This window comes from Rissa tridactyla, chromosome 6, assembly GCF_028500815.1.
Source record: "Rissa tridactyla isolate bRisTri1 chromosome 6, bRisTri1.patW.cur.20221130, whole genome shotgun sequence".
NCBI lineage: Eukaryota > Metazoa > Chordata > Aves > Charadriiformes > Laridae > Rissa > Rissa tridactyla.
Window position 1 is genome coordinate 31,425,195 of NC_071471.1, and position 27,650 is coordinate 31,452,844.

The window sequence follows — 27,650 nt, forward strand, 5'->3', positions numbered from 1 at the left end:
CTGCGGCGGCGGGAGGAGCCGCACCTCGTGTGCGGGGCAGCGGGGGCCGCCCCGGCGGTCGGGCCTGGGGGCCTGCCAGGGGCGCTGGAGGTGAGAAGGCCTCTGTGGGGCGGTGAGAGACCCGTGGAGGTGGGGGATGGCAGCTCTCGAGGGGCCGCGGTCCTGCTGCGCTGCGGCCCTCGGCCTCCGTCCCCCCGGTGTGGGCACCCTCCTGAGCTGCGGCCTTTCGCGCCCGAGGGCGAAACACCTCGTACAGAACCTGGTGTGACTCATGTGTTTGGGCACGAACTCCTGCTGCACCTGAAACACCTGCCTGTGCAGATTTCTTATGTCTGCGTCATGTACTTGTTATACATCATTTGCTGGTGTCTCCGGTACTTCTAGGTGCCATTGGGTCCCTCCAAGGAATTTGCACTCACAGCTGGGAGAGTGACAGCAATTCTCCTCAGGTATGTGGTCTGCAAGTGAACACAGGCTTTAGATTCACCTTAGGACAACGCATGTGTGCTACATTATCTGGGCCTTATGTAAGAATTTGCAGTTGTCTTAACAAGCACATGGGTTGTACAACAAAATAAGTAAGCCTTGCTTGTTTTTAAAAATGGAAAGAGTATGTTAAGGCACAGCCAGTGGTATTAGCGCAGCGGTTGGACACGCTGCTCAGCTGGTGTGGGTGCCCATAGCTCCCTGTTGCACTGGAGTCCTGGGGGATGTGCCTGTGGTCGGTTGGAGCAGGTCCTGCTATTGCCACAGCTTTCGCTTCTGGCTGCACCATGGCCAGTGCTGCGGCACGGGCGGAGGCCAGTGCCCGTCCTGACAGCACACAGCGCGACATTGGCACAGCTGCAGGCGGGAACCACTCAAGTTATGCTGTACTCGTACTAAAAATCCATCAGTGCCTAGCAGTTTTTGCATTTTTCTTTGTATTTAAAGTGGAAATTGTTTTTAGGGAGAATTGTTAATAATATAGTTATTGAACTCAACAGAAAAACTGCTTCATAGGCACAAGTCTTGGTCACTTGTATCGCCTTCTGCAGTTAGCCGCTCCCGGGCAGTGTTGGGGCTATTGGGTGCATGCTGTTTGCTGTAGCCTGGCCAGGCGGTGTGAGGGCTCCCTGCGGCAGGGAGGTCTGTCTGCTGTGGCTCCCTCGCTGCTGCCGGCTCCTGAGCAGAGTTTTCCCAGGGTATGTTTCACTGTCCACTTCAAAGTCAGGTTGCTTTGTTGGTGGTCAGGAGAAAACCATTGATGGTCATTAAGAAAACCAGGCTGGCCTCAGAAACATTTTCCTGAATATTTTGAGGAGCCTTTCACACCTTTACTGATGTGCTGCCACTTCCCTTGGCAAGGTGCTGGTGTCCTGCAAGTCTCTCCTCCGGCCCTCGGACATCACACTCGAGAAGTCGTACCAGCTACATAGGGAAGAAGACCTCAAACATTTTGATCGACTGCTGGAATGAATGTTACCTGTTTGTTCACTGTTATGAAGAGGAAACACATCACCTTTTGGCAGTACCAGCTGAGGTATTCCTTATCCTAAATTCAGTTTCAGTCAGAAAAGATACTGGGTGTTGGGGTTTTTTTGCTGTGAGATATAACAAAAGTTTACCATTCTTTCAGAACCAGAACACATTCTGGTGTGGAAAGACCTAATGAAATAATGTGTGCTAACTTATCTAATGTGGGTGATTGATAGGCAACATTGGAATAATTAATTTCATTAATCCTGCTATAAACAAAGACGCGCTTCAGAGTTTTGGTTCACACAAAAAAGCTCTTATGTCCCAACTGTCAGTAAGAAAAACTATCTTCCACTATAAATGTTGCTGAAATATGGGAAAATGAACCAAATCCTTAGGAGTTCTTGCTTAACAAGTTCTGCTGAAAGCACAGGTGTTAACGTCTGTCAGAGCCAGAGCTTGACTTTGATCCTGCTTAAGCAGGAGTAAATTAGTTCACTTGGCTGATGCCACTGGAATTCTGCCAGCACAGTGTAAATGAGATCAAATGTAGGTTCTTTATAGGAACTGGATATGAAAAGATTAGAGTAATTCCTTGGGAGGTTTTTTTTTTCCATGGTCACTTCCAAATTCCCAAGGCCAGAACAAGCTTCCCTTCGCTGATGCGGTCCTTGTCATTCTCTTGTGCGCTTTTCTGGGGACTGCTACCAGGCATTGGGTGACATTTGCATAGGACTCTGTCATAACTCCAAAGAGCTCTTCCCTGGAGGGATGCAGTTAGGATTGTTTTTCCTCCTGATGTATTATGTTTATTCACACCAAGCTTCATCTGTGACTTTAACATGTAGTTTTTCACTATCGTGAGGCTTCCTACCGCTGAACAACTCGGCGGACTGTATCATCTCACAACTCATTGCCTCTTCCAAATGGCAAATATCTTAATATTCAGCAAAGCCATATCTGGAGCTAGAGTGATTCAGACAGCAGGTTGTGGTCACAGAGGGGGAGCTGCAGGCAGATTCAGCTTCGATGACAAACCATGATTTCAGTTTACACAAGCCAGGCTGTCGCTGTTGTCCCTGGGACTCAAATCCCACCCCGCCCCCGCGGGTTCTCCTGCTTGTGCTGCAAAGTGGCCCTCTCCGGCATCAGGGCTGGGAGGTGGCTGGAGTGAGCAGCCCCGCAGGTCCTGGGCGTCCTGGGTGAGCTAGCCTGTGCCGGGGGACAGCCAGCAGATCCAGCAAGGCAGAGCGCGCAATGTAACCAAGAAGCAACAGCTACTGCCACGAACACGCATGTTAGCACAGCACGCTATGCAGGGTAGTTTTTGCAAAATATTTATTACAAAATAAAAGTAAATATGGCAACAAAACTTAAATAGCAAATGATGCGACACTGGCCATAAAGCTCTTGCTATATTATTAGTCTTTTACAATAATTAATAGTCAAGTATGTCTCCAAGGGAAGCTGCATTTGAACAGCTTGAATATATTTCTATGTTATTGGCTCTAGCTGTTTGAGATGCGTTAGATGTGTGCCTCCTGCTTTCACCAGTACCCGGCTGTGATCGGTTGGGAGGTTGTGCTGTGTGCTGGGCTCACTGATCCCCTTAAAACGAACAGGAGCCAGCAACTCCCATGCTCTGTGAAACCTGCCATGCTTTACCCCAGCCTCTCCTCCCCTTTTTTCTTTTAAAAACATGGCAAATGATTCAGTGCCCATCCCTTTTTAATAAGGTAGCAGGAAATGGAGTATTGACACTGAAGTACCTATTGTTCCCCTTTGAGTCACAACTTCTCTTGTGAGAGGTTGCTTGGATTTCTTTGCCACCTACTAAACACTGTTGTTAAAGCTCACCAGTGAGAAAGCAAGTCTGTGTTCCTGCTGAAAGGGCTTTCAGGTGTGCTCCAAACACGAATGCAGTTCTTCAAGTCTCTTAAGCCACATGTCTAATGGAAGCACTCTTTAAATAAAATATAATTAAATTTAAAAAGGTGACTGTGTGGGGAATCTTCCTAAGGCACCCAAGAATTTTAAAAAAACCTTTTCTCACTCATATTACTTACAGGACACTCTTGTTCCTCTTCTCTCCAAAGTTAAAAATGTTGGCTAGTTAGGAACCTTAGCATACACGATGACATAGTTGAGTATAATTTAAAAAAAAAAACAGAACAAAAAGAAAACCCTTGGTGAATGTAACGCGCTATGTCCAGACAGCCTAGGTTTTGCTAGCTACACAAATACATCACGGACAACACGTAGAAATAGTCACGTTAATGCCGAGGTTTCCATTGTCAGCAAAAAGGTGTGCTATAGCCGTATCAAAAACTAGGCAGTCACTGTTCAGAATGGCTGCAGACACCCCGTCGTGGATGGAGCGGGGTGTTGCCTCCCAGGTCAGCCGACGGCGGTTGCCGTTCAGCTCCAGTCTGTACGCAAAGTTCTCCGCTTGCTTACGGGTGCCGATGAGCAGCACGATGGCAAAAAACTGCTGGTGACCTTCGTACTTCTCTTGTTTCTCCAGCACCAGCATGAAGTGGTGACCAAAGCACGACTGCATCATCACCCAGTCAACCGCCCCTGGAAGGTTAATGTCTGTGGCAAGAAAAACGATGTCTTCTCCCTGAAGGGTGGTAATGCTTTTGTGGGCATGCATGAGGTGGGACATCACGGCTTCCAAGGATCCCTGCCATTTACAGGAGGCACCAGGGCATGGGCAGGAGTAGGGACGATACTCACAGATGTCTTCGTGTTCTGGCTTTTCTGTGTGATGGAGTGTCAGAGAGCAGCCTGTTGTGGCGTACTGGAAAAAGACCAAATACAAGCCGTCAGGAAAGGCACCAGCACTAGTGTTCGCTGCTCCCACCTGCCAACTGGAAACACTGGTGATCAACCAGAACTCTTGTTCTCATTGCAAATTTTACATGAGATACTTCTATTTAGCCCTGGATCCAGAGCTGAGCTTTACTATTTTTGTTTCCACTTAAAAATGTATTCTTCTTGTCTGTTGTGGTTGTTTTTTTCTCTAAGGCAAGCACTTAGATAAAATGGATTGTAAGGCTGAGTTGTAGTTAGATTTGCTGTTGTAGTTAGATCTGATCGGTCCAGATCAGCTGAAGTGGTCCTGGTTTGGATTTTTCTTTTCTTTAAAAAGAACAAAGGATTCTAGTTTCAGCAAACAGCTACTAGAGTGAAGGATTTTTAATAGATATACCTTATTACCATCACAGAGCAAAAGCACTTCTATTAAATTCATATTCAGATTCCCCAGAGCTTTTTTTTAAACACTGGAACAGTTTCAACACTGCAGTTGTGAGAAGTGGAAAGAGAGAGGACAATTTTTCACCGAGCATAAAGCTAGTGCACAAATAAGTACCATCTAACTTCTCTTAATGTCATCGGGCACATTAGAGGGTTAATTTGCTTTAAACAACCAGGGACACTGTTCCTTTTTCCAGGCAGTTCAGTTGTCCGCACTGACCATATTGCTATCACACTACCTCCATAGAGAGAAAAAGGTCTCTCCTCCCCAAGAGCACAGCTGTATCTATAGTGATACCAACACCACTGCTAACGCTGTCACGCGGGTTACAACATGCGCGCATGGCAGCTTACAGACACTATAGCACTTCCTTGAGGACAGATATAACCAAGGTATAAATGATTATTTCTGGGCTAATATGCGAGCAAGAAGTTTCAGCTCAAAGTGTTAAACGCCCAAGATGCAAATGACCCGTGCTGCAAACACCAGGAATACCACGCTAGGAGTACTGGGACAGAAACTCGACCTTGTGCTTCTGGAGGAGCTTGTTTTATAAGCCATGAAGAGTTAATGTGAGCCTTTGCTTAATGTGCCTGCCCCTGCTGCTTAATCCTCTGCTAACGGCTTTATTGCAGGGCGCTGCAGAGGAACAAGGCATTCTCCTGCCAAGGGGCAGTGCAGCGACCCAGGTACGTGTACGCTTCCAGCCCCACTGGCCTGCTGGTGTTTCCCATGTTCATACCCCTGCTAACTCTTCTGTTATGCAGTGTGTTGAACAGCAGCTCCAAGTCTAACTTCGTTAGCAAAATTAATAAGGATAAACAACCTGCTGGTTGGGTGAAAGCAGCTGTCTACATGAAAGCAACCAGTGGTGACTATAGAAGTGAGAGTGTAAAAACAAGGCGAGCAAATAGTGGTGGCTCTGCCCTGCACTGTGAGAAGTACCTACTTTTGTGTGCTCCTAAACCTGGCACTGCTGGTTTCATTTGGTGAGGAGCCCTACCAGTGACAGGAGACTGTGAACAGCAAAAACTGACTTGCCGTCTTCGTGCTGCTTGGCAAATGTCACTGATCTTTATCATACCCCTCAAAACCCTGCTTCGTCTCTCCCTGCGTACAGGTTATACAATACCTTTGAGCTACTTGGCCTGTGTACCTTTTCCACTTCTACCGTGTCCGCCTTGAGACGGGGAGCCAGGGCTGCACATGGTGTTAATAGTACAGGCGTGACACTAATGCCCGAGCTGGCATTACTGTTTCCTGCTTTTTCATTGCCCTTCTCATTATTTCTAGTATTCCATGCTGGAAAGTATTATGTATTTGTTTTTGTAGTCATTTGTATAGCACTGTATTCTCTTTCCTAAGAGGAAACAGCTCAGAGCTCATCACCATATATATGGCTTACATGCCATGGTGGGTTTTTTTCCACCTGTGTCATTGCATGTGCTGCTGTGAACTTCACTTTGACAGGATAGCTTTCTGAGTGTCCTAAAGCATTTGGAAAACATCAGTTAAGCTTGAAAGTGCTCAGCAGAGGCAGGCCAGTATTATCAACCCTGTAAATGATAGCAGGCAGGGAGACCAGATTAGAGTAACTTGTCTGAAGCCACATGGGAAATCAGTAGCAGAGCTGGGAATAGACTGCCAAGTTCAAATCCCTCCTGCTCTAGCCAGCAGACTCTCCCTCTAGTATACAAGTAGCTTGAGATACAAATAATACTTCTGGAAAGAAGAGGCTTGCCTGCTCCTGTATGTTTGTCAGACATGTTCAGGGACCCAACGAGGACGGAGACCCTCTTGTGCTTCTCCCTCCTCCAGTGCTTTGTAAAACGTCTGTCCGATTCTTTCATTTTTGTTTAAATTAAAGAAAAGCTTTGAAGAGGCTGTACAGTCAGCACTGGACAACATACAGGAGTAAGTTTGTATATAATAACATGAAGGTGCAATTTCTGTTTGCAAGTTGTTTGCTTACATGGGAAACCTGTCATGCTTTTCCTTGAACTGATGGTGTAGCAGCAGTGGTCTAAGGACATAGAGCAGTTCTGCCTACCTCCTGCCACCTGCCTAAAGAAAATTAATGAAAGTGGTTAGTCTGGTATTATTTAAGACTTGTTAGTTTATATACAGTCTCACTATGCCTTCCACTTTTGAAATACAAAGTGTTGGTTGTGAGGTGAAGAAAGACTTTTCCACAAAGCAAAGTGTAAGAGTACAGTACAATGAATTTACTGCATTCACTTTTCTTCAAAAGGACCAGAAGCATCTGGAGACTCAGAAACATGGCAGTATCTCCAGTTAGAGATGGCTGTGTTCAAGGATCTTGGAAGACTTTCTTCAGGCGAGGTAGGTGTCCTAGCTTCCAAGATGCAGAGCATCACCACTCATGGGAAAGCTGGTAAGAATGGGGCTTCAATCCCCTGAAAAATTAAGCCCCATGTACTTAGATTTTTTAAGTGTATGTAATAACTAGAAAAGTAATTTCCTTTATTATAAGTAAAACTTATTGTTAGGTTAAATTAATTACAGCAGTGACAATTCAGTGGTGTACCTATGCAGGAGTTTTCTTGTTTGGCTGGTTTTGTTTGTTTATTTGTTTGTTTTCTTTTTCCCTGTCATGCATTGCTAAATGCCCCCCATATAGCTGCCCAACTGGGCTGCTATCAGTGTGTAAACAAACTCTGAATTTCCCATTGGATATTCTTTCCTTAGTACTTGGCTAGTTTTTGCCTGTGTATGTTGAAGGTAAGTTCTACTATAAAGAGAAATGCAAGAAGGAACTGCCTACAGTTTAACACAGGGCAGATGAGGAGTGCTGGTCCCACGTCATTTCCATGGCTACGCCAAGATCATTCAAGCATGAACATCTTTGTTTGTCAAGTCCCACCACAAAAGGCTAGCAAAACATGGCAGGGCACAGATCTTGGCTAATATTCATGGTTACATGAGGACTGCAGTTATGCCGATGACAACCGAGAACATACACAACTCTACTTGTTTTCTTGTAGACTTTGGAATAAGTGGTCAAAACGAGAAATGCCTCTCCCACTTTCGTCTGCTTAGTTAGCCAGGTCATAGTTCCAAGTTTAGCAGCTAACGATCATGGCATAGCTCACACAGCTGCTGTGAAAATGGATTCTGGTGTCTGTTCAGGAAGCTTTCAATTCATAAGATTTATTTTCTTTCATAGCCAGTATTGGACAAAATCCCCAAAGTTACGGAAGAATCTATATCCAAATTAAGTCAGCTTTGCTAGACTAGAGAGCACCTTTATATTGTTTTCCACTTGCACTTATTTAAAAGATGAAATAAAACAACTAATTCCTGTTGGCAATCATTAATTAGGAGTTTGAGTGTGTTTATGATGTGCATTTTATTTTCTGCAGATTGCTTAGAGCACTAAAAGGCATTTTATATTTTCAGTAACTTTGCTGTGACTTTAAGATTTAATCCTCTAGATTTTTTTTCCAGAAGCCCTGTAAAGCGCAGAGATGCAATAACTGTAATTCTTTCTTAAAGCATTTTAAGAGGAACAACGCTCAAAGCAGCTATTGCCATGGGCAACACCAAATCCCCATTTTCTGTTGGCTCTGTTGTGTCTCAGTCCTACTTATTTCAAGTACCATTCACAGTTGTCTCTAGAAGTGCAGGGACCTCCTCTGGACAGACCACCATCTCTATTTGTTCTTTCACATTTTCTGGAACTCTGACTTCCTGTCCCCTCCCGACAGCTTACATCAGGTTCCCTTAACGTGGTGAAAACCACAGGTGAGTCAGACCAGGGCCAGCCCTGGCACGTGGTGGGCTGGTGTACACCAGCTGAAGGGCGGGTTGGTTCTTGCCGAAACCCCTGGTGCTGCTGCAGGACCTGATGGGTAGTGTGGGTCACCTGCCTACTGGCTGCCTGCAACCTACATAACATTGTCTAAGAATTACAGCCCTGACAGCATGTTGCTGTTTCTGGGACCAAGAAGTAAGAGTGAAAAGCATTAATATGTGCTAATTTAACTTTGAAGCTCTTGGGAACAGTGAAAGCAGCAGAGCAGGAATTGCTCACGGCAGAAAACATCCACATAAAAGAGAGGGCGTGAGAGGGAAGAGCAGCAGGGACTTATTCACGCCTCTGCGAGGAGCTTCTGGATGCCCGATGAGCAAGTGGTGGTGGAGAGCTCACGAGCAGACGGTGGTGTGCAGGGAGGACGCACACTCCTGCACAGGTCATCCCGCGGCACAGTCTGGGACGTGGGCTTCAGCAGGACCATGTTTTCGGGTCCGAGCTAGGCAACTCACAGGCACACGTGGGACAGCAGCAGCGTGGCACAGGGGAACATGACACACTGCTGGCAGTGCTGCTTAGCCCCAGCTGTCCCCTCCCATGTGCTGCAGCCCAGGGCTCCTGCCTGCACTAGGATCTCACCAGGCCGCTGCAAGGTGCAGCACACCGACCACTGCTGATTCAGTCCCTCTCCAGCTCTCCCAGCTCCGAACTGGCTTGCAGGCGCTGTACCAAGAAACCAAACCAAGCCTCGAGCCATCACAGGTCCAGTCCACGGCCTCCTGCCTGCCGCAGCCTCTGACACGCTGACCAGCACAGACCTGCACCTTGGGTTATTGCAGAGACCGGCAAAACACTCATAGCCCCATAACCAAGATGCTGAGCTGCCTGATCCCCAGTGCTCGCTTCGGCCTTTGACAAGTCACTGCTTTGTAGAGCATGACATCAACCACAGGAGTAATACCAATAGAAATTTTTGGAAATACTGTTTTCTTAACTGGTTGACATGTGCTGGCTGCCTTCTTACTATTTATATTTAGAGAATGCCCAACTGGAGAAGTGTTTGCAGCCAGTACACCTGAACCAGAGTTTGCCCGACAGACGCAGGGATCGCTATTCAGTTCTCCTGGGGGGACATGGGGTAGGGGGTGTTCTTAGACATACTTCTCTTTGTTGGTGCTTACTCCTCTACCCATGGAGAAGGCAAACCTCAAGGGGTGAAGAAGCCAATCCCATCAATTAAGGGCTTAAGAAACCTTTCTGTTTCCAAGTGAGTAATGTCTGACAGGTAAAGTTAGGAATGTTTCGTCTTCTCCTTTTCACTGGCAAGCGTTTGTAGGCTTTTTCTTCTTTTGTTTACCCACAACGTGTGGGGACAAACCAGCGGGAGTTCAGCTGCTGGACAGACTGGCACCCTGCGGGCAGCAGAGCTGCACCTTGTTGCAGTGAAGAGGTGTGAGGACTGTGGTCCTGTGAGGACTCCAGCCTGGATGCATCCGTTTCATTTAGGACAAGCAGGGAATACCAGCTGTCACAGATGAGACAGACGCGACACTTCAGAAAATGAGAACTAGGCCAGCATTTCAGTGAAATCCCCACACTGGCTGTTTGTATTCCCTTGGGCTCAGACTGGGTCATAGCTGGGCATGTGGCTCGCTGCACTTGTTGCTGTGTTCAGCAGAGAGGACCCATGTCCCACCACTGCGCTCCATCTGTTATTGCCACTGTAAAGTTAACTCCCATTCAAGGGTGAGCGGTGAAACAGCCCCATGCCATCAAAACCTCCATGAGATGCTGACAGCCATCCCATCCTGTGACCCAACCAGCTCCCTCGAGGCAGACAGGGCTCTCGCCTCAGGCCATGCTGTGCTGACGCAGAGGATTCGCTCTAGAGGTGCCGTTATTCCCTACGCATCCTTAACGATGCTCCTGTGGGCTGTCTGGGGAAAGCTGCTGCTAGGGACTAGCTTTTTCAGGCAGAGATGGCAAGTGCCTGCGCACAGCTCTCACTGGAAAGCTCGCCACATGCTGCCGGAGCCCAGCAGTGCCTGCTCCATTGGACCCACAGCCAGCCTGGCCATGCTTCTCCACCTTGCCACGGCCAGCTCTGCATTTTAAAACTTTCTTCTCATATTCCACATCAGTGGTGGCTCCAGCAGTTCCTGTATCTGTCCCTCCATCACTTCAGCCTGTGGTTTTAAAGTGCTTTTGATATTATGGAGGTATGAACATCGAGGGGCTCCAGGAAGACATAAAAAGGACCTGCTCAGCATTGCCTGTGTGTATGTATCTGCCATCCTGGTAAATGTCTATTAGGAAGGATATGTGCTTTAGAGCAGTTCACCTAGTTCCTTTAAATAGAAAACTAACTTTAAAAAAAAAAAAAAGAAAGACTTAAATGTTTAATCTGAATACTTGAAATAGTGCTGAGACAGAACAGACTTGAAAAAAGAAGAATAATTCAGATGTAATAACTGACCTGACGGCTTACCAGCCCCTGCCCTTCCAAAGGAGGGCTGCTGAGAAGTAACGAGAGAGACACAAACAGGATATCTGCCACCTCCATAAAACACTTTTTTAAGACTGAGCATCAGCACAGGTTAGAATAACTGGGGGGGGGGGGGAAACAGTCTAGCCTTTGTATCCACTGATTACGCCAAATACAAGGACAAAAATTACAGCAAGGTTTCTAGTGAATTAGAAAGAACCATTAGAAGTTTCGCTTTTTAAAGGCTGGCGGCACTCCCACCCTCTTTATTTTACTTCAGAAACCCGCAGAGCCGTGAAGACGTAGGGCAGGGGGATGGGGATGAAGCATGAAGACATAGGGCAGGGGGATGAGGATGAAGCATGAAGACACAGGGCAGGGGGATGAGGATGAAGCATAAAGACATAGGGCAGGGGGATGGGGATGGGGGGGTGCCCGGGCGGCCCGGTAGGGCCGCCCGGGCACCCCCCCATCCCCATCCCCCTGCCAAAGCCCCTTACCTTGCAAGGGAAGAGCACAGCCGAGGCCACCTTCTCCATGGCCAGGTTCCTGATGCTGGGGGTGAGGGAGCCCCGGCAGGTAGGGCAGAGGCTCAGCTTCTGCCTGCATTGATTGCAGACCAGATGCCCGGCTTGACACTGCAGGATGGGCGGCAGCACATAGTCGAAGCAGACGGGGCACTCGAAGAGCGAGGTCAGTTCGTGATGCTGCTGCTGAGGAGGAGGAGGAGGTGGAGGAGGAGGTGGCGGCGGGGGGGGAGGCGGCGGAGATGCCCCGCCGGGACCCGGGAGGACGGCGGCGGGCACGGCGGGAGACGAGGCGTGCTGTTGCTTGCCGCAGGGCTTGCTAGAGCCGGGGCCGGCGGAGGACGGGCGGCTCATCGCGCCGCGCCGCCGCCACCACCATCGGGCCGCCGGAGGGAGGGACGGAGGAGGCGGTGCTGACGCAAGCGGCGGCTGCGCGCGGCCTCCGCCCCGGTCCCGGCATGCTCCGGGCGGGCGGGGCCTCCGCCGGGCGGCGGGAGCAGCGGCAGCGGGACCGGCAGCGGGACGCGGAGCCGTACCCGGAGCCGTCGGGGATGCGGGGCGGGGATGCGCGGGGGGCGGTGGCCCCGGGAAGCGGAGCTGTCCGCGGTAATCAACCGCCCGGCGCCGGCCGCAGTCAGCAAGCGCGCGGCACTTTCGGCAGTAATTAAGCACGTATGATAGGACGAGGGGCAATGGTTTTAAACTAGAGCGGGGTCGGTTTAGATTAGACATTAGGAAGAAGTTCTTTACAATGAGGGTGGTGAGACACTGGCACAGGTTGCCCAGAGAGGTGGTGGAGGCCCCATCCCTGGAGACATTCAAGTCCTGGCTTGATGAGGCTCTCAGCAACCTGATCTAGCGGAAGATGTCCCTGCTTAATGCCGGGGGGTTGGGCTAGATGGCCTTTAAAGGTCCCTTCCAACCCAACACATTCTATGATTCTGTGCTCGTCGGCAGTAATTAAACACGTATCATCGGGGGTCCGTATTGGGACCGGTACTGTGCCATATCCCCATCAATGACGTAGACATAGATTGAGGGCACCCTCAGCAAGTTTGGGGATGACACCAAGCTGTGTGGTGCGGTGACACGCCTGAAGGATGGGAAGCCATCCAGAGGGACCTGGACAGGCTGGACAAGTGGGCCCGCGTGAACCTCGTGGTTGCAAGTTACACTGAGTAGTTTTAAAAAAAAAATCACTGTCAAAGAGTGACAGTATTTTGGCATCTTGGAATACAATTATGCTTAAAATCTTCACCAATGGCTTGCCAAACCGGTTCCAATTAAAACTGAATTCACATCAGAAAGCCAAACTCTTGATAACTAACTGCTGCACAAAAAAAAGTTTGATAGATGCAAACACTGTATAAGTGAGATGTTTGTCCCATTTTCTCTAGACATTACATAGCCATGCGATATATAGACTATAAAAGGCTACAGAGTTATTCAGATTTTGATAAATTTCCCTCTCTCTTTTTAATCTATAGGTTATATCAAAACAAAACAGAGAAGCTGGTTGTGAAAGCTGTTGAGAAACTTTGCCATAGGCATATGAGTGTGTCTTTTGAGATTGGAGAATCAGAGTTAATAGCTCCTGAGATTCTAGTCTCCATCCTGGAGTGCTGAGCCCTTTTCCCCCCTGAGCCCATGGCCTGGTGTGAAAACAAGGCCAGAATAGTCCTGTGGTCTTGGAGAAGACCTCTTACTTGGTTTGTGGTTTATTATGTATTCTGTGGTGTAGGGAAGAGGAAAAATAAGAGCCTTTTCACAAATAGGCTGGAACAGTGTGGATGTTTATACAAATAAAATGTTTTGGTTTTTTTCTGTGCTTTTAATAATACAGGGTAATTTAAAAATATGTTATTTAAGGTGTATATATATATATATAATTTTTTTTTTAAATGCGGCTATCCCGCTTTTTTTTAGCGGCCCCAATGACTCATTTTTAAATACATAAATAATGTACAAAATAGTTTTTAGAAGGTTGGTTTAAAGGTACTCTGGGTAAGAGTGCATTTCTTCTGCTTGGGATAAGTGGGAAAGCACAGGTCAGACTCTGAGCTGCTCGAGCAAGTGACAGCAAGGCGTGAGGCTGCCACTGGCTGCCCTGGTTATTTATTGATCCTTCTCTAACGCAGACACTGCTCTCTGGAGATAACTGGGAGGGCACTGTGTGGGCTGGGAGGAAAGCGGCAGCGCCCGGCTGCCATACCGGCACATCCACGCAGGGGAGAGCTCACCCTTCCCTGACTGCCAGGGAAGTTAACGGAGTTTATCTCAGGGGGTAACCTGTGGCCTCAAAAGCCTTTCCACCTCGCTGATCCTGGTTCTTCCTTGGAGGTGAATACCCGCAGCGCGTCCGTGAGCTGCTGGAGGCTCTGATACTTGTCTCCTCCTTGAGACTGGCTGATGCAAGGTGGCGAAACATGGCACGAGTTTCATTTGTGCGTGTTGGGATTTGTTTCTTGCATTCCTTGTCAAGACTTTAAATGGTTTCTGAGCTAGCCCCTGATCCCCCCAAATATTCCTGTACTTGAGTGCATGACAGCACCCCTGAGTATCTGTCGAATGACTGTGCGGTTTTGCAAGGTTTATTTGTCTTCTGCAAAGAATTTTCCAGACTAGAAGTGAAAATCTGCAGCTGTCATCCCTGTCACAAGGACAGAGCTTTCTGAGGTGCTGGAGCCACTACATTCCCCTGTCCCTGGCGTGTTTTTTTTTTTTTTCCAGACAAGTTTGTCCAATAGCCAGATTGTGTTATTATTGCTTCTTGTTTTTAAAGCATCCATAAGCGTGATATTGCCTCGCAGAAATGAGCAAGGGCTTAGTTCTCACTGAGGGAAATTAGCAGCTTAAATTTAGCCCTGCACTGCAAGAAGGTTATAAAAAGAGATGAAAATGGGGGGGCAGAAGGATGAAAGCCCGAGGGAGGCGGCGAGGGCGTGTGTTCCTGCAGTCTGGTGCTGCATGGTTTCTGTTCCCTTTTCTGTCTGTAGCCTCAGGCGGGTGTTTGCTGCACCTGGGTGTGTGACTGGGACAGGGAGCAGCAGGGTGTGGGTGCACAGGGGTGGCAGACAGGGTGCCCCAGGGGCGATGGTGTGACTGAAGGGCCGGGGAACCCTGCTTCTGACACCCTGTTCCCCGCCAGCGCTGGTGGCCGGTGCAGTCACAGCCAGGCATGGGGCAGGCCCAGACCCAGGGCCCTCTCTGTGGCGCGAGCAGGAGCCAGTGCAGGTAGGGCCAGACACGTTGACCATCCCCACGGCTGGTCCAGAGCAAGAGGAAGGTCCGGCGCTGCTGCTTTGCTGTGGAAAACAGCTCTGGAAGGCTGGTCTTTCATAGAATCACAGATTTGTTTAGGTTGGAGACAACCTTTAAGATCATCGAGTCCAACCGTTAACCTAACGCTGCCAAGTTACCACTAAACCATATCCCTCAGCACCACGTCTACGTGTCTTTAAACGCCTCCAGGGATGGTGACTCCACCAGTTCCCTGGGCAGCCTGTTCCAATGCTTGACAACACTTTTGGCGAAGAAATTTTTCCTAATGTCTCGGGTAAAATCCAAATATGCACTCCTGATGTTCTCCAGAAGCAAGATATTAGCAGGTGTGGTCTTCACAGTCTCTTGCGAATTGGAAAACGATTTTGTTGTTTCATTTCATTCAACACGCTTTATGCCAACACCAAGTGCAATTATGTGCATAAGCTAGATTGATACTGATGTCACTACAGCTCAGGCTGAAATACCCTGAGGACTTTATTGACCTTTCTTCAGTTGTTTTTGCACCCTTTTGTCTCCACAGTAACCCATTCAGCTGTAATAGGGCACACATAGCCTCTCAATATACTGCGTTGTGCTGGCTGACTGAGCTTCGTTAGCATTTACCGCACAGTTTCATTCATTCATTATTAATTCATTATTTGCATAAGTGCATGCTGGTATTCCCCAGTTAAAATAGGTGCTGTCTTGCAGCATCTTGTTGCAAGTGGGCTCTCTGCCTTCTCCGATGCGCAGCCCCCAGGGCAGCCCTGGGTGCTGCTGGGTGGGCAGTGTGGCCTCCCCAGTCTAGTAGGAGGTTTTGGTGAGTGGGGGGCACGGTGTGCTCTCCTGCCTGCCCCCTGCCAGCATGCTCTGGCTTGTGCTGGCAGCTTGGTGGCCGGTGCTGGGCGCTGCCATCTCGCCAATGCCCCCCAGGTTTTGGGTGTTCCCAGCCCTGCCCCAGGTCCTTCTGCATGGTGCCCGTGCCTGGGCGGTGGTGGCACGCCTGTCATGGTGTCACCGGGGCTGTGGGCAGCCAGGGACTGCGTCGCTTTGGCTGACCCACAGCTCTGCATCGGGGATGCCACGTGCGCGGGGGGAGCTCTGAATTGAGCAGAAATTGAAGAAGGGGACAATGACAAGTGCAGACACCACGTCAGTTTGCTCACCAGCGGGCTCCTGGCCCTGGCCAGGCTGAATCTGTCTGGTTGTGACCACTTCTTTATTTTTTTTTTTTTTTTTTTGTAAAATTCAAATAATTTAAACCAAGCTTCTGGATCACTTGCAGAAAGGTTTATTGTTCTCAGTACAGTTGTCATTAGCAACACACCTTTTGGTATGACTAATAGGTCTTTTTTGGGTGATGTCTATAAAAAAGGAAGTGGGAAGTGGTTAACGTGAGTGAGGAGAGATGTGCCCTGCCTGCGCTCGCCAGGCTGCCGCAGGGTGCCAGGGCTTGGCAGTGCTCAGAGTCAGTAAAATGGCTGAATTCACAGCAAGGAGCACCTCATGAGACTTGGTTCCTGTGTATGAGCTGTGCTCCCCCGCTGGGGTGCAGGACGCAGGGTAGCTCAGTGAGCCAACCTGGCCAGGGTCCACGCTTGAGCTGTCGCTGAAGCAGGAGAGAGACCTGGTTGCAGAAGTCACAGCTGCAGAGAGCTGGGAGGAAACCTGACTCACTGCAAACAGCTAAATTAGTTGCACACACTGGATTAAATAAATTAGAGGCACACAGTATTGTCAATGCTAGGTATTGATTTCGCTTCTACTGCACTCTTAAGAGACACCTTGATTTCTTTAATGTCTCTGCCTGTCATGGCAGGAAAGCAAATTGCCACCCTCTTTCCTTTTTCTGCCAGCTGTCGTGGGCAGCAGAGGAACCTGCATCCAACCAGCTAGAAAATGTGTGCAGTGAGGCACAGTCGCTAGCGACCATTCCTCACTGGCGCAGGCTTCGCAGGGGTGTGATGCCTTGCTGAACAGGCCTCAAGATGCCAAAAGCTGTTTTCTTGGTGAAAGCATTTTTTATCCGGCAGACCGTGGTGTCTGGTGGGGCTGGTGGCGAGCAGAGGATGCCGGGACTCCTCAGAAGAAGGGGTCTGTCCCGTTCCAGCTGACGGTTGCTCCTGCCCACTTGGTCCTGATGGCCATCTCCACGGGAGGACGCCTCTTCCCCAGGCTGCTTGGGTCTTCACATGGGTCCTCTTCCCAGCGATGCGAATGAGTGTCTGAAAAGGAAATGCAGTTAAAAAAATGTCTACCACCCTCAAAAAATTTGTAAAAAAGGAGAGAGCTTGGGATGATGCCGACTTGGTCTCCCCAGGCTGGTAGGGGCTGCCCCCTGCGCCGTGCGGGCTCCCCCTTGGGAAATTCAGGTGCTATAAATGCAGCTCTCGGCTCCTCATGACATATGTGTGCATATTGTTTTTCTGAACAGATGCGCACATCCTTATCTGTGACCACGCAGCATATCATGACCATGAATCTCAATTCACCCTTCTTTCCTGCAAATTTAGCCTTTAGTGTGGTGTTTTCAAGTTTCCTATTTTACTTCAAATGCTGTAGTGAACGGAGAGCGAGGAAAAGGGTCCGGGCATTTAGGAAATGAAGGTAAACTGTGCACAATGGCACAGAGAAACAAGAAACTCACTTTCTAAGCACACAGCCTGGCTCACAACCCATTTGATGCTACAAGGAGCAGTTCATTCCTCCTGGCGTGGATTTAAAACTGGAAGGGGAACACGAGGGCCGTGGTGGCACCTGGCTGCTGGGCAGGAAAGTACCAACTTAAGTCTAATTTAGATGCTGAAAACACGCTGTTAACCCATCCTGCATGCCAGCATCACTGCGTTAGAAATAGGTTTATTCAAAATTTTGAATTAATCATGAAGAGATTGTGCTTCCTGTTGTATTTAACTTTGCAGTTATGGGAACATTCTCTCCTGGGATTTGTCCCATGGGAGGGGTGGGTGCCTGTGAGTTTCCCTGCTCCTACTAGTTGTTCCGGGACACTTAGTCAGCAGGGTGTTCATTCTGGGCTGATGGGGGCTTAATAGCAACGAAGGCTGAAACATAGTTTTAACCAGTATGTCCATATCGAGTATTTAACACAGAAGTGACGGTTGCATCTTGTATCCTGAAAAACTGCCACTTCTCCAATAAAACCTCTTTGGCCACATCTGGGAGTAGAGGACAAAATGGCAAAGACCTGTGTGGCCCCCATGCTGGAAAGAGACAATGGGCTGAGCATCCAGAGGGGTGAGCCCGGTGGCCATCCTGCTGCGTGCTCCATGGGTGGGATGGATCCTGTCCCACTGGTGGTCACCCACTGCAGCCCCACTCAGCCACCAACGCTGGAGAGCAGCACAGCCTCAGCTGCGCCCAGTGGCAAGCTCCCGCCATGCCCCAGAGCTGGCTGTGGGCTGGGGGGGAGTGTCAGCGAACCCGAGTTCACGTGGGGATTCAGGAGTTACTGCTGCTATAGAAAATGCTCCTATAGCTCTTCCCAGCAATGCGCCGCCTGCCTGAGAGCGTTACCCTTTATGAAACGGTCTTGGTCCTTTCAAAGCTGTTTTTAGTCGTGTCTTTTACACTGTTGTTTGGAGTATACTCCTCACATTCTGTGAAAGGTTAATATTATATGCAATGTATGTATGTATATATTAAATATATACACATATATATGGGGCCTACAGGAAAGATGGGGAGGGACTCTTGATCAGGGAGTGTAGGGTGTAGGACAAAGGGCAATGGTTTTAAACTGAAAGAGGGGAGATTTAGATTAGATATTAGGAAGAAATTCCTGACTGTGGGGGTGGTGAGACCCTGGCCCAGGTTGCCCAGAGAAGCTGTGGCTGCCCCGTCCCTGGAGGTGTTCAAGGCCAGGCTGGATGGGGCTTTGAGCAACCTGGTGTGGTGGGAGGTGTCCCTGCCCAGGGCAGGGGGGTGAAACTAGAGGATTGTTAAGGTCCCTTCCAACCTAAATCCTTCTGTGATTCTATTTTTATATACATATATATATATAACATTTAATTGTATGCGTAAGTAGACCCACCTAGCTATGCACATATGCGGTTCTCTGCGTGGTCTGTACGTGCCACCCACACCTCCCGTCCTGCCCCTGTGAGCTCGGGTGCATACCTATCGTCAGATGGGCTGTTTTCGTCTGCTCCCGCTGCCCGTTGTAGAAGTACAGGTGGAAAACTCTCTCTGTTTTCCAGTCGGAGAGGAGCCGGCTATCAGTGCCAAAGAGGACGCCGTGCCTGCCGGAGAGGCTGCACAGCCAGACGGGCAGCCGGGGCGTCCTCAGCCCGTGGCACACCTGGGAGAGGGGGGACAACGTGTCCGGTGGGGCTGGCTCTGCCCCAAAGCTGCTGTGCTGATGGGTGGGGGGCTCTGCCAGCACTCACCTGCCGCTCCACCTGCGCCCTGTCCCAGCGCAGGTAGCCCACCGGGCCACGCTGCTGCCACACCTCGCCACCATGTGCTGGCTCCTGGCCACTGTCAAGCTGGCGTGGACTGGCCTGGCCTGTCAGGAGGAGGCTGATCACAGCCTGCGGGGGAAATGGCCCACCATCACCCCACAGGGCACTGGTGCAAAAGCCCTCTGCAACACGGCCCCTGGGGTCCCGCTCCCAGCTCTGCCAGGCCTGTCAGGAGCAGAGGGACGCCAGGCTACCTCTGGCTTCCTTGTTATTATTACTGTTGTTTTTGTTGTTGTTATTATTATTATTCTATCATTATCATCATCATCATTGTCATCGTCATCACCATCCATTTTTTAAATGGACAGCCATGATTAAAATTTGCAAACTATTTTTCTATGGCCTTACGCATTTTTTTTTCATTGGATTAACAAGTGAGAATTTTTTCTTCGATCAAATGTGGGAATAGTAAAAAAAGAAAACCTGAGAAATGAGGCTAATCTTACCTGTGTGCAGGTGATGTTTCCAAAACTGACGTTTAACAGAGGAGTTGCCGTGCTGTCTAAATCTTCTTGGACCCTGTAGGACCAGGCACAAAGTGTTACGGTAGTGTCCGGATCAGTGCCTGGGGGGCTCACTGTACATCACTGTCTGATTAACAGGGAGAAATTCCACAGACTCGTTTATTTCTCTTTGCTGTCGGCACAGCAGTGCTGTCCTGACACAGCAGTTCCGTGCTCAGCTGGAGCTCTTGCACTTCAGATCTCTTCCTCTCAAAATTCAAATTTAGGGTGAGATTCTGACCCCCTGCAGCCGGAGCCGGGATTTCCCTGCGTGCAATTACTGATGAAAGGCCTCGACTACCCCAGGCGTAGCCCGAACACAACTATTTCATGTGGCGGTGCCGTTTTTTGCTAAATAGCTATCATAGCGTCACATTAGTATGAATCATGTTTCACATCGGTATAAGTACGCCTCTACCTTTCTAAAGCATCTTTACCTGAATCTAATTGCATCGGGTTTAGAAAGCCCCTATCAGTTACCTCTGCCAGCACAGCCACCCTGGCAGAATTCTCCTGTGCTTAAATAAACTTGTGATTTTCTTGTTTAAGTTTAATTGGCTGTGACAGTGATTACTGCTGTCAGTGGGATCGCTCCTGTTTTTATGCAGTGAATATGCAGGGACTCGGGGTGTACGGCATCCCTACCCATAGGCCACAGCCGGCCGGGCGGCATCTGCCTCTTGGACACTTGCTTCTCCACATTCGACTAAGAAAGGACATTAAGTAAAACAAGGAAAAGACCACTTCGGAAGATAAAACTAAACCCTTCCATTGCCTTATCACTCCTGATGTTTATTGCAGTGTCTGCTATTCCCGTTGCATTTTTCCTGATTTTTGTTGTTACAACAGCCATAATGGCCTGTATCGGTGTGATAGTCATGGAAGGTGTTGTGATAGTCATGGAAGGTGTTGTAATAGCCATGGGCGGCATAGCCCTCCTTTGTGTGCTGTGTGACCTAGGTGCGCTTTCACTGGGAGTTTCTGGAGTACTGAGTATTTGTTATGTTGTTTTTTCAACTCTGGTCAACTACTGGTATGCTTCAAGGGATCAGATATGGAAGCAAGAAGTTAATGGAAGTTTGCCACAGAAGAGTCCTCCCGTCTTGGATCTTTCTGACAATAATGGAAAAAACAAATAAGTGGGTTTTTCCTCACGTCCTTCATAGGCACTTAACTGTACTATTCTGACCTTTGCAATGTACTTGTTTACTCATTGAGCGTTCGGCCTTTTTGCACTCCTCATGGGAACTGAAAAAAATCAATATGCATCTTCCATTTTCACTGTAAAACTAATATTAAGAATAACCATTAAGCAGCAGTGCATTGCGATATTAAGTCTATGTGCATGATGCAATGTTCCACAGAATTTGGTAAAGGGATGTAATAATAACAGCTACTGAAAGTCAGGGGGATTGGACTAGATGATCTCCAGAGGTCCCTTCCAACCCTACGATTCTGTGATTCTGTGATTCTGTAAACAAGAGGAAAATATATATATAAAAAAAGAAATATACCTTTCCAGTGTCCTAGAGAAAAGTAAGCTGTATAAAAATAGGATCACTCCATGACTGCCTTCACCTGTGAACTGGAAAAAGAAGTAAGCAGTCACAGGGAAGGAATTACGGCAGGTATATGATGTTTAATTAAAATAATTGCTGTGCTTAAATATAACCTTAGGTGAGTTTGTTGAGCCAAACGAATAAGGTGTTATTCTGGGAAGGTTTTGTAAATAATTTTGTTGAATAGGATCAGGTAAAAAAAAAGAAAGAAGAAACTTCAAGTTATTGGCTAAACTGGTTTTGTACACTTTCCCCCCAGATTTTTGCTAAAGTTGCAAGGAATTTTATATTTGAGTAATGTACAAAATGCTGCCCCTGTTTACCCAGAGTTTGTGGCCTGAGAGTGTCCCTGAGAGTAAAGTCCCAGGGATTTTAGTGGGAGCAGGATCATTTCCCATAGGAAAGGTTAGAAATGGTCAATGAACTGACCGTAGGTTAACAGTCTGAATGTCCTGCTGAAGGCGATACTATTGATCTCCATAAGGTCCACTTTTGAAGGGGAAATAAGATGTAAGCAAGCAACAAAATAACTCAGAATAAAGCAAATATCCCATACTTACACAGTTTATGTGGTCAAAGATGAATTCCTGAGCTGCTGCTTTCTCAGAGAACTCAAACAGCTGGATCTGTCAGGCACGAGCGCAGGGGAAGATGTTGTAAAGGAGACATTAATTGTATCAAAAATCTGAGCATTTTAATCCAGTGTTTCCTTTAGACAAATGAAAGAATAATGGAAGCGTCTACTTTGCCCCTTTCTAAACTGAGGAGTTCGGGTCTATACAAAGCCTTAGAGGAACAGCTTTACATTAATGGTTTCTCCTTTTTGTGGTAGAAGAAAGATCAGCCTTTAATGAAAGGGAATGGCAACCTCTGGACTCACCTAACACCTCTATGGGGAGGCAGAAGTGTCCTGCAGGCTGCAGCTGGGACATGGGTCTAAAGTGCTCACCGTCTGTGGTGCACCGTAAGTTAGGGAACGGGTTTATGAGATTTCACGTTTCTTGTCTTTAAAAATTTCAGGCCAAAGGTGTCTTTGAAGAAAATCCTGTTTGCAGAAGATGTTTTCATACTCACTCTTTCCGTGAAGTTGTCGGGTTTGTAGGCTCCACTCGGCATGAGGTGGAGGGCTGGGGCGAGGAGACTGATCGTGGCTCTCCCACCTCCTCCTGCTGCCCACAGGGTGTCTGCCAGTGCCGCAGCCAGCGCCTCCCCCTGCTCCTGCCGGCTTGTCCTGCGCAGCCTGCGGGGCAGGAGACAGGGGCTGGGGCAGGGATGCCGGGAGAACCGCGCCGAGGGTCTGTCCTCAGGGATGCTGAGAGCACCCCCAGCCCTGAGCCTGAACCTGGCTGTGAAACGGGCCCCTTCCCAGCGAGGGCTGGATGGGACCCCCGAGGTCCTGCCCCACCTGAGTGAGACAGTGTCCGGGAGGACTCTGCAGCCATGACAAGTGGGACTGCAAAGCGGTGAGGAGGCTTGTGCAGAAGGCAGCTGGGCATCAAGCTGTGCCCATCTTCCTTGGTATTCCCACTTTGTGCTTGGTACCATCACTGCTGCGGGTGCAGATGTGCTTCCCGGGCACTGCAAGATATATCTACCGTGGGGGCTTTCATCCCGGTTGGGGCTGCCGCCTGGGTGTCCCTGGCGCCGAGGGCTGAGCCCTGCTTTCCCCATCCCAGCACACCCAGGGCAGGCTGGGATGACGGCAGGGAGTGGGACGAAGGAGAAAGACGCCACTGTTGTTACAAAACCAAACGTTTTTGTGTGAAAAAGCCTTGCCTGGGGGTCAGCCAAGGCTTTTCTCCTGGGTGCAAATCCCCACCTGTTGCTGCAAACATGAGCTTGGGTCTAGTTTGGTTAAACCTAGAGGCTGGTGCTAGTCTGTCTTAGTCCAAATAATGCAAGAAATAGTGTCCATATGTCCTGTGGGAAGGCTCAGCTTCTTACCTTTCCAGGTGTGTATATTCTGTGTTTCTTACGAAGAGCAGGTATTTAATGATGTGTGCTTGTACAGCCATCAGAATGGTTCTTGTTCCCCCCTAGAAACAGAAAGATAACACTTCCCAGTGCCAAGGAGCCTGAACTAGCAAGTGCACTGTCGATCCCCTAGAAATCACAGCAGTCCCTGGCCAGTCTGAGCCATCCCGCTGTCAGTATCAGGGGAATAATTTTTCTTTTCTCCCTGGGAATTCAGGAGCGCTCCTGACAGCTCCTGAGATAAATGGAAAAGTAAATTGAAAAAGACCTTATGTTCCCAAAATGAAGAAGCTTTTACACAAGAAAAGACTCCGGGCTGTGTGCTCATGGGGAGGGGAGGTCCCATGTGAGGGTCCCTGCCTTGCAGTGCTGCAGCCGCAGGGAAGGGCTCGCAGATCCAGGTACTACGTATACCTAGAAGCACCATGGCTTGGTTTTTCTCTCCTCCAGCCTTGCAGCAAAGGGATGGGGGTCTTGAGGCAGCTTGGGACTGACATGGGGCTGTGCATGAGGGTGACCATGCCCAGCTCCCAGCCGTCAGGGCTGTCATCACCTCTGCAGTCAAAGAGCCTCTGAACTCAGGGAGTTTCACCTGTGTTTGTAAAAAGCTTTTTAGTCTCCTGGTGGGTTAAAGGGAGTTGCAATTTTAAGTGTGTATCTTGGTCTTCTTTTTGGAGGGCGGTATTATGATGGTAAATAAGAAAGAAGAAAACCTCCCTCTTTCAGTAAATTGAAATGCAGGTAAATTCACCTATTTGGTTTCCAGGTGGGGCAGTAAGAAGGTAACTGTAATTCCCAAAAAAGAAACGGGCAAGTACCACTTATTTGTGCCCACCCACAACAACCTGCTTCTTCTCTCTTGAGCCTTCACTTTGGCAGCATTTAATACCATGGTATTTAAAGTTTGTGACTGCAGGGGGCTGATGGATCAGGACAGTTCATCCCGCTTCCGGACACACGTCAGCATCTCTGCTTCGCTCGGGAGAGCTGTGGAGCGTGGCTGGGGCTGGAAGCCCCCACAACTGGCCCTGTGGAGAGAGCTCAGCCAGGCAGGCGTGCAGGGCACAGGGTGCAAGGCGTGCAGAGTGTGGGATGCAGGCATGGGATGCAGGGGTACAGAACGTGGGGTGCAGGCGTGCAGAGCATGGGATGCAGGTGTGCAGAGTGCAGGGTGCTGCCATGGGGTGCAAGCACGGGAAGCAGACATGTGCACCGCCGAGGCACCCAGCACTGGCTGCCAGCTCCTGCCAGTGGCTGAGATGCTGGGGAGATGGTGCCCGTCCCTGCACTGAAACATTTACCTTTTCTGCCTCCAAAGCATAGGCCAGGTCAGAGTACGGCTCGCAAAACCTGAAGTACGCTTGTGCCCATTCACAGCTGAAGATGTGGGACACGTTTCCAAACAGCAGCTTTCGCAGCCTCTGTGGAGGAGGAGAAAGACGGGCTGGGCTCAGCTCCCTTCACATCCCAGCGTCGTGAAGGATCTGTAAAGCCGGGAGGGCCTCGGGTACAGGTTCAGCGTGTGTGCTCGCAGCCAGAGCAGTGTAAAATCGTCTACCGAGAATCAGGCCCCATAATTTCAAAACAAAGGTGATTGTGGTTAATGTAGTGACTTCACTCAGCGTTCACCCACTCCTGTGAAGTACAGCTGCAGTGTGTAAATAATTTACATCCGCATACGCTACACCTTGTGGGGGAAGACCTGGGCAAGGCTCTCGCCGTCATCAGCGGCATCTCTGGGGACAGAAGCAGACACCTACGTTTGCCCGTGCAAACCCCCTACAAAGCAGCTGTGCAGCTGGGGCCGTGGCGGTGCAGCGCTGGTGGGAAGCAGAGGAGGGTTCCTCTGCAGCCTCCCCTCGGAGGGCAGGCACGGCTACCACTGAGCGTGTCCCGGTCCAGGACCCAGCCAGGCATGCACAGCCAGCTTTTGGGTTGGCAGCTGAATTAAAAGAGAAAGTTCAAAAATCCATGTGGCTTCCACCTAAAATAGATGTGCTTGCAGTCTCTAATGATATTGATGAGTTTCATTTACGGTAACTTTTAACACAAGCACATGGCCACAAGGGCAGGTGGGTGCTGCTCATGGGGGAGCGATGGCCCACCCCTGCGCTGGGTGGCTGGGGGGTGAACCTGCCTCCTGGCCTCCCCTGCACCCTGCCTGGGCCCACCTGGAACACTTTTTCTGATTAATTTTGGTGAACGGTGTATTCACTGAGCAAAGTAAACCAAGCGTACATCAGGGCTCTTCCCATTAAAAAGTGCTCGCGGCTGATCTGGGTGATTTGTGCGAGTGGGTGATGAACTGGGGAGGGCGGACTCCCATGAAGCTGACAGTTAGTGTGGTTCTATATCTAAATCTCCTCAGGACTGGAGATTTTCGGATGTGTGTTCAGTAAGGCAGCCCTGGCCAGGCCGTCACCTTTGGTATTAAGCCCTTGAGCTTTCTCATTTAGTTTGTGCTGAAGTGGCAGGGGACCGGTTTGGCGTGGGAGGTCACGGGTGGTGAGGCCGGCACTGGCCGACTCTACCATCACTCGCAGAAACCCCCAGAGCTTCTGGTGAAGGCTTTTAATAGGGGCAGGGGCAGCAGCCCCCAACATTAGTGCTCTCAAACCCAGGTAATTGGGTAAGAGTAGAAATATCTTGCTGATCTCCTGAACTTCTGCCTCCTGTTCTGAGGCTATTCGCTAGGAAAGCACCAAAGATCAGGGAAACATTACACTTTGTCATTTGACCCATTATCTAATGAGAATTATAGTATATCGGTTTTAAGGTTGTGTTGCAACCATGTCCTTTAAAGTCTTGTAAATAAATCATTATGATGATATACTTCTGTTACAGCTAACAGAAGGCTGAGGGCTGCAGCCCAGCAATACGCTGAGCCTCCCGTAACACAGGTGAGGTTCCCAAACCTCTTTCTGTTAACAAGATTAAATTACAGCTCATGCTTAATTCAGCAGGCCTGCTCACCATTGCCATTTCCAAGGAGATGGGTTGTCCACCTGTGCCTGGAGGGACCAGGAGGGGCTTGGGGATGGCGGCGGGGAGCAGAGGTGGCTGCGGCCCCGTGGGGTCTCCATCTCCAGGTGGTCCATCGCCGGCGCTGCCCCGGCCTGGCTGGACAGAGAGAGGAGAGACGGGGCATCGTCCCATGGTGCTGCCTGGTGTGTGCTGACATGCTCCCCGCGTCCCCCCCCGCCCCAGTATTCCCAGTGGGGTGGGCAGCACGACCTGCAGTGAGCTTGCAGAGGGGCAGGGAGGCAGGATGCCGGTGGTCGGGGGGCACTGGCGTGTTTGAGTTCCAGCTTTTCTCAAACATTACAAATATGACCTACAAGCTAATGATTGGAGTATAAAGTAATGTTCTGTTTGTCTGAATTACAGGGAATAAACTTCAGTGCTTTTCATCCTAAAGACACGGCAGGTTTTCCAAATACTTATATTTTGGAGATCTTAATTTGTTATCCTTTTTTCCTGTGTTCTAAAACTGACAATGAAAACCACTGCTTTTAGACAGAAAGGTTAATTTAGGTTGGACTACTATGCCACTTTGATTTAGATCAGAAAGGCATTCCTTTCAAATATCTGAAAAAAAAAATGCATGTTTCTTAAAGGAGGAGCTTAAGAAATAAATCTCCAGAAAGATTGTCTGCTGTGCTGCCTATATAGGTGTGTGATGTCCTCAATATGCTAACCTGGTGGTACAGTCGCAAAACCCACACTAGACGAAGTGTTACATTTTAGAGAAACAGTTACCTGATGAGTTGAGTTGCTGATTTCCAAACTGAAAAGGGAAAATAAAATACAAATTTTCAAAAAACTCACCAGGGGCATTGTTACCTTATGAAGAAACAGGAGACCAGCCAGAAAAGAACCCCAAGGGAAAAGAAGAGTAAAAGCTGTAGTACTTATATTACTGAGTACGTGAAGACCTTTTTCCATGGTCATATAAGTATTGTATTAAAACATAACTTAAAAAAATATATTAAAAAACCCACCCGGAATTAAAAGCGTGATAATGAAGCAGAATAAAAAAAAATCTTACCCACGGAAACTAAAAATTTCTCTCCATTTGTTTAGATCTGAAATCTTGCTGGCGATCTCCTCTAGCTCTGTCCGTGGCAGGGTGTGCTCAGCCTCCCGGTCCCCCATCTGCAGCCGCCCATGCTCCAGGCGATGCCGAGGGATGCGGGCACCGGGACTGCTCGGGGAGCAACTCCCCCAACCCCACATCTCTGCCCAGCACCCAGGTCCCCTCTGCCTGTCACCCCCCGGGGCTCGCTGTCATCTCCCACCCTCACGCCCTGATTAAATTTTCATCAGAGCCCGCCGTAAGCCGTGTTTTTCTGCTCGCTGTAT

At 49.0% G+C, this 27,650-nt stretch overlaps 3 protein-coding genes and 1 long non-coding RNA gene across 4 annotated transcripts in view; 2 read left to right on the forward strand and 2 right to left on the reverse strand.

The window, feature by feature from the left end:
* Positions 1 to 124: 124 nt before the first annotated feature.
* Positions 125 to 4,080, forward strand: LOC128910985 (uncharacterized). The gene is made up of 3 exons (XR_008466956.1): positions 125 to 449; positions 1,348 to 1,522; positions 3,983 to 4,080. It is a non-coding gene; the product is annotated as an uncharacterized LOC128910985 (long non-coding RNA).
* Positions 2,788 to 11,887, reverse strand: SIAH2 (siah E3 ubiquitin protein ligase 2). The gene is made up of 2 exons (XM_054205143.1): positions 11,481 to 11,887; positions 2,788 to 4,261 (listed from the first exon to the last, which is right to left on the reverse strand). The coding sequence occupies exons 1-2, from the start codon at positions 11,859 to 11,861 to the stop codon at positions 3,704 to 3,706; spliced, it is 939 nt and encodes a 312-aa protein (XP_054061118.1). The 5' UTR covers positions 11,862 to 11,887; the 3' UTR covers positions 2,788 to 3,703.
* MED12L (mediator complex subunit 12L) overlaps positions 7,005 to 27,650 on the forward strand; it is a 195,811-nt gene continuing 175,165 nt past the window's right edge. The window contains exon 1 of the mRNA XM_054205126.1: positions 7,005 to 7,115. Coding sequence (XP_054061101.1) covers positions 7,104 to 7,115 — 12 coding nt within the window. The 5' untranslated portion in view covers positions 7,005 to 7,103. The remainder of the gene's footprint in view (positions 7,116 to 27,650) is intronic.
* Positions 16,854 to 27,443, reverse strand: MINDY4B (MINDY family member 4B). The gene is made up of 12 exons (XM_054205135.1): positions 27,337 to 27,443; positions 27,048 to 27,075; positions 26,262 to 26,408; positions 24,590 to 24,709; positions 23,259 to 23,350; positions 22,389 to 22,554; positions 21,875 to 21,940; positions 21,270 to 21,340; positions 19,699 to 19,771; positions 19,178 to 19,321; positions 18,909 to 19,089; positions 16,854 to 16,996 (listed from the first exon to the last, which is right to left on the reverse strand). The coding sequence occupies exons 1-12, from the start codon at positions 27,441 to 27,443 to the stop codon at positions 16,854 to 16,856; spliced, it is 1,338 nt and encodes a 445-aa protein (XP_054061110.1).

Coding starts and splice junctions, on each gene's coding strand:
- SIAH2 (XM_054205143.1), bottom strand. CDS start 11,861: ATGAGCCGCCCGTCCTCCGCCGGCCCCGGCTCTAGCAAGCCCTGCGGC. Junction 4,262..11,480: donor CTGTGCTCTTCCCTTGCAAG/GTAAGGGGCTTT, acceptor GTCTTTTTCCAG/TACGCCACAACAGGCTGCTC.
- MINDY4B (XM_054205135.1), bottom strand. CDS start 27,443: ATGGGGGACCGGGAGGCTGAGCACACCCTGCCACGGACAGAGCTAGAG. Junction 27,076..27,336: donor GAAATTTTTAGTTTCCGTGG/GTAAGATTTTTT, acceptor TTCCCTTTTCAG/TTTGGAAATCAGCAACTCAA. Junction 23,351..24,589: donor ATGCTTTGGAGGCAGAAAAG/GTAAATGTTTCA, acceptor TTCTGTTTCTAG/GGGGGAACAAGAACCATTCT.